We start from the raw sequence: 15,200 nt of genomic DNA on the forward strand, positions 1-15,200 counted from the left end.
GTAAGCATTTATCTATTATACAAGGGAAGGCTTAAAACACTGTCAAAATAGCATTAAAGATACTTTCAACACAAAATGTTTTTTTGAAAAACTGAACTCAAAGTCCTGTTTTGTCCGTTATCATGTCACTTTTGAAACATGCTTACATGACTGCTATCAGCAGGTCTCTATTTCCTATTACCATTAAACACTTACACAATCATTAATGGACCATAGTTCAGTGTAATGAGATGGTGACGTTTCATTGTTGACATTATCTTCAAGTACATACAGAACTTTGCTATGTTTTTAAGTTTTAACATTTTTAAGTACTTAAAAGATTTTTTTAAAGGTACTTCTAGGAAGGATGTTTTGAATAGACTTGAATAGTTTTCGAAAAAATCACGTAACAATTTCATGCATATAAGTTTAGAGCAAAGCTATTAGATCATTTTACATAATAATGTTAACATCACCGAGTTGGAGCATGTAATCCCATGTTAATATAATACATTACATTAAACAGTAAAGTCAACGATGACTATATATGTCAAACTGTCAATATGACTGGATGATTTAATTGTATAAGGGGTTTTAAGTTGTTTCTTTTTTTGGGGGCTTTGTACATATGTTATCAGTTCATATAGGGAGATATGTACGATGCCACAACCTGTTCATAACTTTACACACTTGGTGTACACAAAAAGGGACTTTTGACAAAGGTCAAAGTCCTTAAGGCTGTCACTACTTGAATATCAATGGATGGGGGTGGCTGGGGGGCTTATTGATTAGAGAAACAGAATCTCCCTCTTTATTATCTCCAAGTCAATTAAAGCTAGATATTAGTGCACTATCTCACAGGGGAGATAGTGTGACTGTGTCAGCCAATCTTCACCTGTTAGTTATCAAAGTTATTAAAGCAGCTTACGCTGTCCAACCGTTCCAGGTGGTGATTGTCTGTAAGAGTCCAGGTGGAACCGAGAGCAGGGAGTCAGTCTACCCCAAAAGCACTGGCAGAGTGCAGTTAATATGACTATTTGAATTACATTGGGAGGATCATTGCACTCTACCACGGATAGAGAGGAAGACTGGCAGGAGGGCCGGCTTCTGGTACCGAAAGAGGAGAAAGAAGAGCTCAACACGGAATAACGGCCTGCAAGAGCCAGGGCTGGATGAGAAACTAGAATTCATCATTATTAAAGAGTCAAGTAACATACATCTCTGACAATTTCCCTGTCAGAGATGGGGAAACTGAGGGTGAAATACGCACTGATACGGGAATGCATGGCAGAGTTCATTGGGACCTTTGTCTTAATGGTAAGTGAATTACAGTAACATTACCGTGGTTGATTACATTGATATCTTGTATTATATATTGTTCCATTCCCTATTTAGATGACTCTTAGCTAACCTGTCCCTTGAGAGTTCATTCTTATACCACCTCATAAATAGAAAGCTTCCTTGTAGCTCTGAGGTTGTATGGAAGTTTAGCATTATATGTGTCTATTTATATTAAATTAGTGACATTAAGGGTGTGTGGGGGGGAGGGGGGGTTTAAGTGGTCTTTTGTATGTATAGTTTGAGTGTGTGTGTGTGTGTGTGTGTGTGTGTGTGTGTGTGTGTGTGTGTGTGTGTGTGTGTGTGTGTGTGTGTGTGTGTGTGTGTGTGTGTGTGTGTGTGTGTGTGTGTGTGTGTGTGTGTGTGTGTGTGTGTGTGCGCGTGCGTGTGTGTGTGTTTGCTGTGTGTTTGCTGTGTGTGTGTCTGTATATTATATATCTTTGCAACTATAACTCTTTCTGCCAAAAGTTGGTGTTTTGTAACCAGAATAGCGTTTTTCCAGTCTGTTACCTCTACAGTTGTGTCCCAGAATTACCCAACTTTACCACCCCTGACCCCATCGTTATTTTTTCTCCTGGTTCCTCCCGGCTGGCAGATGTTTGGCTGTTCGGCAGCAGCACAGGTCAAGACCAGCAGAGAGACCAGAGGCCAGTTCCTCTCAGTTAACATGGCCTTCTCTGTTGGGGTGATGTCAGCAATGTACCTCACCATGGGCATCACTGGTAAACATACATCAAAAACATCTCTTTGAATTGACTGCATGCCTCTGTATGAGCCAATTTAGATGCAAGACCATTCCATAGTCAATTCTGAATACTCAGGCCATCACTTCCATGATTGGTTAGTTATTTCCATATTTCCTGTCAATCACAGGTGCGTTAAATAGGACACTTTTCAATGGAGTAATGTTGGGAGTTCTATTTCACTCTTACTGACTGCCAGAGGCAGTGCTTAACACTGGATGTTATCCATCGCGCATGCGCAGGTCGAGTATTTAATATCAAAAAAGTCACACGTGACCGGGGATGACGTCGGGGCGCCCGTCTATATAAGCCCACGTCACTCTCAAAGATGTCCCTTGTATCTTCTCACAGTAGCGAGAAGAGTTTAGTACAGAATAAGCTTGAATAAAAGTAATATTAGCCGTTGACTCTTTGCTGGTAGCCCTGCAACCGCATGGTTGGAGCCACGGATTCGTCCTCCAAGGGCTGCGATTAGTCACGCACAGCTTTGTTATGAACGCCGCATACCGGTCTTTTCGCCGGTGAGCTCGGCTCACATTAGCGCTAGGCTAACACAGCGTCTTCACCAGCTGTAGCGGCTGCTAAGGTAAGTATTCTCTCTGTGTTAGCTTTAAAGTTAAGTAAGATCCTGTTTTCGGCCCCCGCCTTGCTGCATCCGAGATTGCCATTACCGACGTTTGCTGCCTTTTGTGCCTTTTTAAAGCGTGTGCTCCCTTGTTTGGAATTTAAGAGTAGAAGCTCCCCTCCCCATTGTGTTTAGGGCTAGTGGGTAAATAAGAAAAATAAATTAATTTGGAAAGAAAAAAACAAAACACTGTTTTAGTTTTGAGTTTCTTACGTTGAGCAGTTGCTGCCCTTTTGTGGAATTATTACTTGTGGGTGCTTTCACTCAGTAGTAACTACTTCACTCTGGAAAAATACTATTTTGGATAGCTTAATACCCCCAACATGTTAGACTCACATGGTTGTCGCACTTGCATGGCTCCACTGCTAGCCCTAGATGGACATGATGAATGCCCTGCATGCCTCGGTGGGGTCCACCTGAGGGAGGGGCTGTCTGACGATCAGTGTATGAATTGCAGTTTCATGCCACATGGGCTGAAAGTGGCAAGACTAGCCGAGGTGGAAGGACCTCAGGTTGAAGGCGAGCTTCCCCTGCCTCGAAGAGAACCAATGGTACGAGTACGGTCCCCACCCAGGGCTGCCCCGCCCAGGAAGAAGGCGAGGAAGGCTGACGGTTATGCTGCCAAAGTAGACAAGCTAGTGTCAGAGTTCGGTGAGATTCAGAGTTTGCTCTTTAACCTTCAGCCAGTTAGGTTAGCGTCAACCCAGGGTTCAATCCCTCAGGTTGAGGCTCCAACTACACCAGAATGGGACGGAGATGCCCTGTCTACGAGGGCTTCCTGTAGCCAGTTCTATGAGGACAGGCCGGGACAGGGCGAGGTATAGGCTTCTACCCAGGCTTCTGGAGACGGCTCCCAGCATGTAGGGAGTGGGTCTAGGGCAGGCTCAGAAGCTTCCCCGGCCATGGTTAAGCCAGTGGTCCGACTGGCACTGGCACGCTTAGGGTTGGATGAGGCTCCAGCAGTAATTGCTCCAGCTAGTGCATTCTTTAGGCGTGTCCCGCCACAAGATACTAATTCTATATATATTGAGGAGCTTCAAAGATGCTGGCCAGACCCCAGATCTCTATCTCATCACACCAGTGACAGCAGGGCCTTGGCTTCAATGCAGAATGCCAGCAAGCATGGGCTTCACTGAATGCCAGCTCTAGAGCCGACCATTGCCCCACTCATTGTGGCACCAGAGGAGGTGTTGCGGCCGAGTGCTCGCTGTCCCAGGCCACAGTGTCGCATCACTGCTGACCTATTAACGAGGTGCTATGACACAGCGGCACGTATGGGCCATATCGGAAACTCCTTGTCCCATTTGATACTGGCAGTGTTCCAGTCCTTGCAATCATCCAGTGCAGATACTTCAGCACAGAGTCTAAGTGACACCTCTTTGCAGGCGTTTGCCTTCATGACCAGAGAGCTTGGTAGGCTGATGTTGTCACTTATGCTGGCTCACTGCCAGGTATGGCTGGCCGGCAGGTATGGCTGGCCGGCAGGTATGGCTGGCCGGCAGGTATGGCTGGCCGCCAGGTATGGCTGGCCGGCAGGTATGGCTGGCCGCCAGGTATGGCTGGCCCAGTCCCCATTATCAGAGCCATGCCGGAGAACCCTCCGCACTCTCCCCGTAGTTCCGTGAGAGCTGTTTTTTGGCACAAAAGCACAACAGGCCTTGGATCGCGGCATCCAGGCTAACCAGACACGGCAACAGTTTGCTAGCCTTCGGGGAGCTACATCTCTACCGAGACAGCAGCCTCCACAAGGTTATGGCACCAATCGTCCTCTGCCACCAGCGCGTCCTAGTGGTTATCTCAGGACCTCACCAGCTCCTGAGCGACCCTATCAAGCCCGTCGGGCTCTCACAAGGCCTGCACCCCAGGCACAGATGGGTCGGGGTTACCCCCCCCCCCCCCCAGGCCCCCCAGAGGACATGGGGGCAGGTACTGACGGCTCAGGTCCGGGCGTCGGGCGCCTCGCCCAGCAGCACCTCATCTGCTCGGGAAGTTGCACTACAGACTCTTGGGTGGTGGCCACGCTTTCCCAGGGGTACAATCTCCAATTCCGACGCCAGCCCCCAGTTTTCAGGGGGATCAGACTGACTACAGTCAGCGATCCCACAAGGCAGGAGGTATCCACCCTCCTGGAGAAGAAGGCCATCGAGATCGTAGATCCTCAGACACAGCAAGGTGGGTTTTACTCAAAAAAACGACGGTGGGTTTCGCCCTATACTGGACTCAAGAGGGATGAACAGTTTTCTGAAAGTATTGCCTTTCCAAATGTGCTCCAGGCCGTCGCACGGCAAAGCTGGTTCACATCAATAGATTTAAAGGATGCTTATTTTCACGTCCCGATAGCACCACATCACAGGCCATACCTGCACTTCGCGGGCCTACCAGAACAGGGTCCCATTTGAGTTAGCACTAGCCCCACGGATCTCCACAAGGTGCATGCGGGCAGCGCTCGCACCAATGCAAGCCACCGGAATGCAAATCCTCCCTTATCTGGACGATTGGCTTATTTGCGCTCCAACCCGGGAACGGGCAGAGCAGGACACCACAGCCCTCCTAGGCCATATGGTCTTACAGTCAACTATGGCAAAGGTTGTCTTATTCCCAGCCAAAAGGTACTGTTCCTTGGCATAACCCTGGACTCCGTTCAAATGCTTGCCTTCCCGTCTCCGCGGCGGGTAGAGGCCATACTCCAGATCCTCCTGCATTTTCGGGAGGACAGGATAGTAAGGTACAGCCTCTTTCTCCGGCTGTTGGGAATGTTGACGTCAGTAACGTCAATAGTGCCACTTGGCCTCCTCCACTTGTGGCCGTTCCAAGTTTGGATCAATGGCCTCCACTTAGATCCGAGGTTGCACAGATCCAGGAAAGTCAGGGTGTCCAGTCAATGCCTCCTGGCATTACAACCCTGGAGACGCAGGGCATTTCTTGCCAAAGGTGTCACACTGGGTTCGATCCCTCATGCCACGAGGTGGTGGTGACCGATGCTTCGCTCTCTGGCTGGGGGGCAGTGTGGGAGAACAGGGCGGTGTGAGGGCTCTGGAGTGTGCCGCACAGGAAACGGCACATAAATATGCTCAAGCTCCATGCTATTCATTTAGCGCTCCACGAATTCCTTTGAGGGGCAGACATGTTCTGGTACGATGCGGCAACAAGTCAGCTGTCTGCAATGTGAACCACCAAGGGGGCACAAGGTCAGCTCAGTCATTACAGGTTGCACAGCAACTTCTTGTATGGGCTCTCCCTTACATTTCCAGCCTCAGGGCTATGTACCTTCCAGGGCCACAGAACACGGTGGCAGTCTTTCTTTCATGCCAGAAACCTCTGTCGGGGGAGTGGCGACTCCACCGAGAGGTATTAGAGGCAATATGGAGCAATTATGGCACAGCCGAGGTCGACCTTTTTGCTTCAGAGTCCACAACACATTGCCCTCTCTGGTTCTCTCTGTCAGAGATGAGTCCGATGGGACAGGATGCCTTGGCACATCCATGGCCACATCAGCTCCTTTATGCCTTCCCACCATTTCCACTGATAGGGTTAACTCTTGCCCCAAACTGGCCAGGGAGACCTTGGTTTCCAGTAATGTACAGGCTGCTGGATGGAGATCCATGGTGCCTGCCGAAGAGGCGGGACCTGCTCTCACAGCTGGGGGGCCACATCTGGCACCCAAGCCCAGAGTGCCTGCAGGCTGCAGCTATGGATTTGGCCCTTGAGGGGCCTGATCCACTTATAATGGAATGTGACCAGGAGGTAGTTCAAACCATCATAGACTCAAGAGCAGGGGTGTCAAACTCATTTTAGCTCAGGGGCCACATGGAGGATAATCTATTCCCAAGTGGGCCGGACCGGTAAAAATATGGCATAATTCTGTAAAATTAAACATGCTGTGAGCACACCAAACACAGGTTTCCCATTTACTTCCGTGAATAAAAAGGACGATGACCATTTTTCTTGGAAAATTCTGCACTCTGTGTCCACTTTTCGTCTTTTTGACAGAGACATTTTGGGGCAATGAGAGTGCCAAAGGGCATAATGTTGAAAGTATAAGGCAGAACGACAAGGTAGCTCCGGGCTAGCTGCACTACCTGTTTATACTTGCTCCCTGCTCAGCCCCGGTATAAAGTTTGCTTGCTTAAAGGTCCCATGACATGAAAATCTCAATTTATGAGGTTTTCTAACATAAATATGAGTTCCCCTAGGCTGCCTATGGTCCCCCAGTGGCTAAAACTTGCGTTTGGTGTAAAACGAGCACTAGCTGTTCTGCTCGCCTTTGAAAAAACGGAGGCTCAAGCGCGCTGATTTGGAAATCTGTGCTCATGACGTCATGAGGAATCTCAGCTCCTCCCCTTACTCTGCCTGGCCCGCCCAGAGACGTTGGCCCGCCAATGAGACTCGACCGTGCGAGCGCCACATGTGTGTGTGTGAATACACATACTGTAACGCAAGTGTTTCTTGTCGGTTCTTTGACGTGTCTTGTATTTCCACAACGAGACTGTCGTGGGGGTTATCTGAGCCATGGTTGAGAAGGAATTGGGGGAAAGGAACTTTGGTTTGACTCGCTGAAGTACATGAACTGCGACATGCCGTCGGTTGCCGCGAGGCACCATCGCCCGGCAGCCGGCAGCAGGCAGCGCGCGGTTCAGTCGACTTCAGGTTGATGTGAAAGTGGAAGAACCAGAGACGTCGCAGAACCCGACAAAGTCGTTTGTGATTCATAATATCGTCTGGAGGCGCACACAATATGTTATATGATATAGATATCTAGGCTATGTATTATATGATATTATTTAGATATAGAGCTCCAGGACTGTAACGCAAGTGTTGTACACTTCCTTGTTATTTGGATAACCGTTCTGCTGTTGGTGTGATGGCGCATCACGTCGGACTCTCGTCTCTGGTATTTCTACAACGAGACTCGTATTGGGGGTTATCTCAGCCAAGGTTGAGAATGAATTGGGGGGAAGGAACTTTGGCTTTGACTCCCTCAAGACCATGAACCACGACAAGGAGGAGAAAGGGATCTTTGCCGGGCAGCGCTTATGCACCTCCGCCTCCGGCGGTGGTCCCTCAGCGGGGCTCAAGCGGGAGACATTCGCCGCCAACAATCCCTTTCTCCTCCATGTCGTGGTTCATGTTCTTGAGGGAGTCAAAGCCAAAGTTCTTTCCCCCCAATTCATTCTCAACCTTGGCTGAGATAACCCCCAATACGAGTCTCGTTGTAGAAATACCAGAGACGAGAGTCCGACGTGATGCGCCATCACACCAACAGCAGAACGGTTATCCAAATAACAAGGAAGTGTACAACACTTGCGTTACAGTCCTGGAGCTCTATATCTAAATAATATCATATAATACATAGATATCTATATCATATAACATATTGTGTGTGCCTCCAGACGATATTATGAATCACAAACGACTTTGTCGGGTTCTGCGACGTCTCTGGTTCTTCCACTTTCACATCAACCTGAAGTCGACTGAACCGCGCGCTGCCTGCTGCCCGCTGCCCGCTGCCGGGCGATGGTGCCTCGCGGCAACCGGCGGCATGTCGCAGTTCATGTAGCCTACTTCAGCGAGTCAAACCAAAGTTCCTTTCCCCCAATTCCTTCTCAACCATGGCTCAGATAACCCCCACGACAGTCTCGTTGTGGAAATACAAGACAAGTCAAAGAACCAACAAGAAACACTTGCGTTACAGTGTGTGTATTCACATTGATGTGGACGTTGAAGAACCAGGAACGTCGGAGAACCCAACGCGGTCGTTTGAGATTCATAATATCGGCTCACACAGCTTTTGGCCGTGATAATATATATTATATGATATAGATATCTGTGTAGGCTATATGATAATATTTAGATATAGAGCTCCAGGACTCCCGTGTGTTCTAGAATATTTACAGAACACGGCTAAAGGGTGTGCGCCTCGCCATTGCGATACATCCACTGTAAACAGAGCGCATGGTGGCTGCAAGCTGCTCAGGGCCACACCCCCACCCTCCTCCTTGACACGCCCACCGAAACAGCGCATTTGGGGGAAGCTCAATGTGCGACTGGCTCGGAGTGGCTGTAACTCTGCACCACGGCTGAATTTAGGGAACGTCTTTGAATACTGTGTTAGTTGCCCACTAATACCTATATTAAAGAATACATAAAATAGCATGTCATGGGACCTTTAACATAATTGCTATTGCGACTTCTAGTGGACACATTAAGAACAGCAGTTTTCTTCTTTGAAAAATAGCAGATCATTTTACGTTACATTCCAAAGCGACTTCCAGTTACACACAATTGTCCAGTAGTTCAATGTACAACAAATTAATCAGTGGCAGTCAATGCAATCCATGTAAAAAATTATAACTTTTTTTAAATTATTATTATTTTTTTTACAATACTGTACTTCACAAAATCATCTCGCGGGCCGGATTAAACCCGTTCGCGGGCCTGATCCGGCCCGCGGGCCGTACGTTTGACACCCCTGCTCAAGAGCTACCTCCACCAGGGCACTTTATGCTAACTGGTGGAAGATATTTGCAAAGTGGTGTGAGGCTCAGAGAGAGGTACCGGAGTGTTCCTCAGTGTCAATGATGGCACTGAGGAACACTCCTCAGTGCCATCACTCCGGTACCTCTCGGTAGCTTCCTTTCCTTACTGGAAAGGAAGCTATCTGCTTCCACTTTAAGGGTCTATGTGGCTGCCATTTCATCCAGGCATATTAAGGTTGATAGCCAGACGGTGGGGTCTCATTCTTTGGTGACCCGATTTCTTAAAGGAGCCCAGCGGAGGAACTCCCCACGGGCTGTCAAGGTTCCCTCATGGGACCTACCTCTGGTACTTGGAGCCCTCCGTCTATCCCCATTTGAGCCCCTGGATCAGGCGCCACTGAAATGGCTGTCGGCAAAGGTTGCCTTTCTTCTAGCGATCGCGTCAGCCAAGCGTGTGAGTGAGCTTCATACGTTGTCAGTGAGTGAACAGTGCATACGCTGGAACTCAGATGGCACAGGGGTGGCGCTGTGGCCTAACCCATCTTTTTTTCCAAAGAGATTGCCTTCGGCCCACTATAATCAGGTCATAGAGCTAGCAGCTTATGGCCCCTCACACCCACCGGATGAGGAAGCTAGCTCAGCAGAACTACTCTGCCCAGTGAGAGCCTTGAGATGTTACATACAGTCTGATGGCCTGTTCGTCTGCTACGGGGGCCCGAGGAAGGGGCATGCGCTGTCCAGACAGAGGCTTTCCAAGTGGGCGGTGGAGGTAATTGAGGAGGCATACAAGTCAAGAGGACTGCCTTTGCCTCTTAACATCAGAGGCCATTCCACCAGGAGTGTCTCCACCTCCTGGGCAGCACTACGAGGAGTGCCTCTAAGTGAGATTTGTGCAGCGGCCTCCTGGGCTTCAGCGTGCACCTTTGCCCGATTTTACAGGGTCAATGTAGCTGCTTACCACGCAGTGGCTGCAGCCGTTTTTCAGGAACCCTCAGGCCCTTCCTAATAGGTGGGTACAGGATTCCTCGTGACTACGTTGGTAATAGTCATCCAGTGTTAAGCACTGCCTCTGGCGGTCAGTAGTAAGAATGAAATAGAACGAGAGTCACGTATGTAACTACGGTTCTTTGAATTCTGGATGACCGCCAGAGTTCTCTGTCACTCGGAATCTTGCGAGAAGATTCTGAAGGAGAGTGACGTTTGCTTATGTAGACGGGCGCCCGACGTCATCCCCGGTCACGTGTGACTTTTTTGATATTAAATACTCGACCTGCGCATGCGTGATGGATGACATCCAGTGTTAAAGGCCCACTATGCAACTTTTTTAGCCAAAATTACATTAATTATGCTGGTTGAGAGTTATTCTGATGGTTCTGCAACCATTTCTGGGTCGTTTGGTGGGTGTGTCATTGCCCCATGTCACCTCTCCAAGGAAAAAGCGCATATGCAACTTGCTCTGTTCGGACCGACACAATCCGGATGTGACGCAGCGGAAGTATCCAATCGCGCCTCGAAAATGTAGTCAGATTGTAGTTTCGAAAATGCTTTACGGCACAGACACACACCCAAACATGGCACCGGCTAGATATAAACAGCCAGTTGCGAGGCAATTGTTGCATTCATCATGGATCAATCGACTGATAAGGGACCCAAGAGGCGACTGTCGGTGGAACAAAAGAAGAATGGACCAGAAAAGAGATCAGACACGAGTGAAAGGGGAACTATGCAACTTTTTTGGCTTGATTTACCTTAATATAACAGGCTAAGAGTCATTGCGATGGTTCTATTATACATTTTTGTTCGATTGTTCGTTGTTTCGACTCCCCCTTGCGCATCTTGGCGGAGAAAAGGAATATGTTTCTGCCGGCGACCCGCCGCCCACTCTCGCGGGAGTCTCGGGTCTCGCGAAGTAACGAATTGCTTTACGGCACAGACCCCCAAACACGGAACCGGCTCGATATAAACACAAGTAACTAAGGGATTGTTACATTCATCATAGATCAGCCGACTAAAAAGAGACAGAGAAACCCAATGTCGGAGGAACAGAAGAAGAGAAAAGGGAGACTGACCGACAGAGAGGCCAGACACGAGTAAACGTTGGGTAAGCTTTTCAGGAATAGCGTGAACTGAAAGAAAAAGAAGACTGCAAATCAGACGCCGACTTGGTCGTATTGCTTTTGAAATTGAAAGTACCCTCGGGTGAACTTTGTCTTCGTGGTATTCTTGATGTTGATAGTCTCTGTCCAAATGTGTTTGCTCAACCATTTTGTTGTGAGCCCTGTAAAAAATTTTTTGCGACCTTTTTGTTGTATGTTTCTATATGTTTCTAGCTTGCTTGGTTGCGACCATATAAACACCTTTGTTTCCATGGGTGTTTTGCTGTTCGTCTGTCTCGTCCCCCAGACACAGACTGAATCCCCGAATCCAGGTTCTTGTTTATTTAGATGATTATGTTGGCCAACACTCTTACACTGATTGTTCTGTTCAACCTAAGATAAAACAATTATAATCTAGGATATCAATTCTCCCCGTCAACTATAAAAAAGGATGGATTTATGTTTATTGCAATACAAATACACCATTTAAAAAATTTATAACCTTGCCTACACTTTATGAACATCTACTTCAGACATGGCTCCACGCATTCGCCGGCTACTTTGAAAACAAATGCACATGGCTTGCGTAGAAGTGCATGGGGAAGCGTCGTCAACGAGTTGTTACGACAGTGTTGTAAAATATCTACTACGAAGCTGTAGGGGGCGCTGTGTAGAGAAATGTGCGTGCCAAAACCAAGAAAACAGCGAAGAAATGCCCGAAGTTGCATAGTGGGCCTTTAAGCACTGCCTCTGGCGGTCATCCAGAATTCATAGAACCGTAGTTACATACGTAACTCTCGTTTTTTCTTTGGTTGTTTAGTCTTTCTCTTTTCCGCTGTTTTCTGCTCTATTTTCAAGTGTTTAATCACGCCTACAGAACCGAGAAAATGGATCATCTAAAAATCCAATGAAGAGCATGTTTCCAAAAATGAATAACAAAATCCTCCTTCCATGATTCAAACATGACATTTTTTGTTAAAATAGTAATGTACTATTGCCAACAGCCAACAATGATTAACTGGTGCTTCAACTGTCAATGTTCCAAAAACTAAACATTGCATAATATTATCCTACTCATTCTGCTGGCTCACACTGTGAGATGTAGTTATGCCATTATTCAACCAGTGCTGGCTCTGTTGCCAAGCCATTACAAATATGATGCGAGAGTGGCAGGTTTCCTCCTTTGTCTCAAGGATTTCAATGTTGTGTAATTGCAACAGTTCAACTATGTTGTTACTATAGATACTAAAGTTTCTCTCACTCTCTCCTCTGCTGTATAGGGGCTCATCTTAATCCTGCTGTGAGCCTGAGTTTTTGTGTGTTGCGCAAGGTTTCCTGGACCCGGCTGCTTCCCTACTCTCTCTCCCAGGTGATGGGTGCCTATGTGGCATCTTGCCTTGTCTTTTTGGTCTACTATGGTGGGTTTTGTGTAAATATTACTTTTTTCAAATTTGCAAAGGAAAACAACAATATATGCACAACAAATTAACAATATTTGAAACTGTATTAACGGTGGACCTTAAAAGGTGTATACTTACTTGGTACAAAACACTGGATAATAATTGAAAAATAAATAATATAAAGCAGGCCTTGGCACTAGCATATGGAAGTTCAATTGTTGCCATTCATGAATTGCATTAGACCTGCACTCCTGGTCTAGAAAGTTTATCAAGAATCAAACGTGGCCCTCCACAAGTCAATTCATCCAGGAAATGTTTCTCTTTAAATCACTTGTGTGGTCCACCCTTGGTGTTTGAATTTTATGTTAATGATTTGACCATGATTACATGATAATAGCACAGCCATTTCAGGCTGTATTTATTTTATTACTATAAACATTTTCAGACGCCATAATGGAATTTAGTGAAGGTGTGTTAACTGTTTACGGACCCAACGAGACGGCGTCCATCTTTGCCACATACCCCTCAGAATATATCTCTCTCGGCAGAAGTTTCCTTGATCAGGTCAGTTTGACATTCGATAAGAGTAATAAAGTGGTAAAATTGTTTTGATAATAAGCAATCCTGTTTCGCTAGCATTGGACTTTGCTAACGGTGTGTGGTATTGCCTCTTCTCAGGTCGTCGGGACAGCCATGCTGTTGCTATGTATTCTGGGTCTGGGGGAGGAGAGGAACACACCGGCGCCCCCAGGCCTGATCCCCCCCATCGTGGCGACGATAGTCCTGGGTATAGCCATGTCAATGTCAGCTAATTGTGGAGGTGCAATAAATCCTGCGCGAGACCTGGGACCACGTCTCTTCACACTTACTGCAGGCTGGGGCGGAGAGGTCTTCACGTATGTTTCAAACACGATGAATCAGACATCTGCAAAACACACTCTAAACTAATTGCATTCAATATATTTGGGCATGACCCCTTCAATCCTCTTATCAGGTGTTACAATTACTGGTTCTGGGTGCCGCTGGTGGCTCCCATGATAGGAGCTGTCTTGGGGACTCTGACGTATAAGGTCTTCATTGAATGGCAGCTCCCTGATCCGGACCTCCCCTCGGACCTGCCCATCCCTCCCATCCCCACCAAGGACTGCAAGGAGCTCCAGGCAGCTATGGGAAATGGAGTAGAGTTGAAGACGGCCCGTTTCTGAGCCCAATTTAAACTCAATATGAACGAATGAATCCAAATCCATGATAAATTAACTGCATTTATGCAGTTCATTTTGGCTACTCAAACCACTACTCATTTAGAATAAGTGCTTCACCATCACCAATTTATACACACATCCATACAATGAAGGCAATGTCAATGATGCAGGTGAACAGCCAGTTATGGTTAGGAATCTTGCATGGGGTCACCTCAACACTTCAGGAGGAGCAGGGGATTTAATGATCAACCTTATTGACAGAAGAAGCTTTAACGTGGGCCTGTGACTACCCTATGGCTCTCTAGTGAGAAAAAGCAATAAAACAGCAATGTTGTTTTTGAGGATCTACTTGAAAAATTGCAAGATGCAGATAATAGATGAGGATTTGTACTCTGCACCGGAAGACATGAACAAACACACACACACACACACACACACACACACACACACACACACACACACACACACACACACACACACACACACAAAAACACACACACTCATATACAAAAACACACACACACACACACACATATATAAACACGCAGAGAAACCCACACAGACACACACACTCACACATATCTATATACAAACACTCAAACACACACAGACACATACACACACACACACACACACACACACATATACACAAAAACACATGCGCACACACACAAACATACAAACAAAAACACACACACACACACACACACACACATATACACACAAACACACGCAGACACACACACTCACACATATCTATACACAAACACTCAAACACACAGACACACACACACACACACACACACACACACACACACACACACACACACACACACACACACACACACAAACACACTCACATATAAACACAAACACGCAGACACATAGACACACACATACACACAAATTGCATCCTGCCATCATTGTTCATTTCCTCCATTACTCTCCTAAAAGGTGCAGTGTGACTGTGTATATAATATCTATTTATATAATATATATAGGCCTATTGATTACACGGGTCTTCTCAATGCCGTGGAACGCTCAGTTCACTTGCATGGGCTCTTCCGGCGGTCACTTATAATTAGTAACCGTGAATTATCAAATATAATTCACGGTTACTAATTATAATTGATCGCTGTCAAGGAAAGTGGATTTTTTTGCAGTCATTCGGATTAATCCGCAAGTACTCGGGTAATTTATCATCCCCAGCGACGTCAACGTCTTTGGTGGACAATTTCTCTGCTGATCAACACAACGAATGCTGGTTACAAATAAATTGTAAAAAGACACACCGTGTGAAGTTGTTTTTTCGTTTTGGTAAGTAGCCGTGTATTAAGCGGG

The 15,200-nt window shown here is 46.8% G+C and overlaps 1 protein-coding gene across 2 annotated transcripts; it reads left to right on the plus strand.

Moving 5' to 3' along the window:
• The first annotated feature begins 750 nt into the window (after positions 1 to 750).
• Positions 751 to 14,735, plus strand: aqp10a (aquaporin 10a). Of its 2 annotated transcripts, XM_060053743.1 has the most exons (6): positions 752 to 1,296; positions 1,913 to 2,039; positions 12,538 to 12,675; positions 13,103 to 13,221; positions 13,336 to 13,553; positions 13,652 to 14,735. In XM_060053743.1, exons 1-6 carry the CDS (start codon positions 1,222 to 1,224, stop codon positions 13,860 to 13,862), a joined length of 888 nt encoding a protein of 295 aa, XP_059909726.1. In that variant the 5' UTR covers positions 752 to 1,221; the 3' UTR covers positions 13,863 to 14,735. The 2 variants fall into 2 exon arrangements, with proteins under 2 accessions (XP_059909727.1, XP_059909726.1); XM_060053744.1 differs by lacking the exon at positions 1,913 to 2,039 and having other exon boundaries at positions 751 to 1,296.
• The last annotated feature ends 465 nt before the right edge of the window (positions 14,736 to 15,200 follow it).

Source organism: Gadus macrocephalus, chromosome 6, assembly GCF_031168955.1.
Source record: "Gadus macrocephalus chromosome 6, ASM3116895v1".
NCBI classification, from domain to species: Eukaryota; Metazoa; Chordata; class Actinopteri; order Gadiformes; family Gadidae; genus Gadus; species Gadus macrocephalus.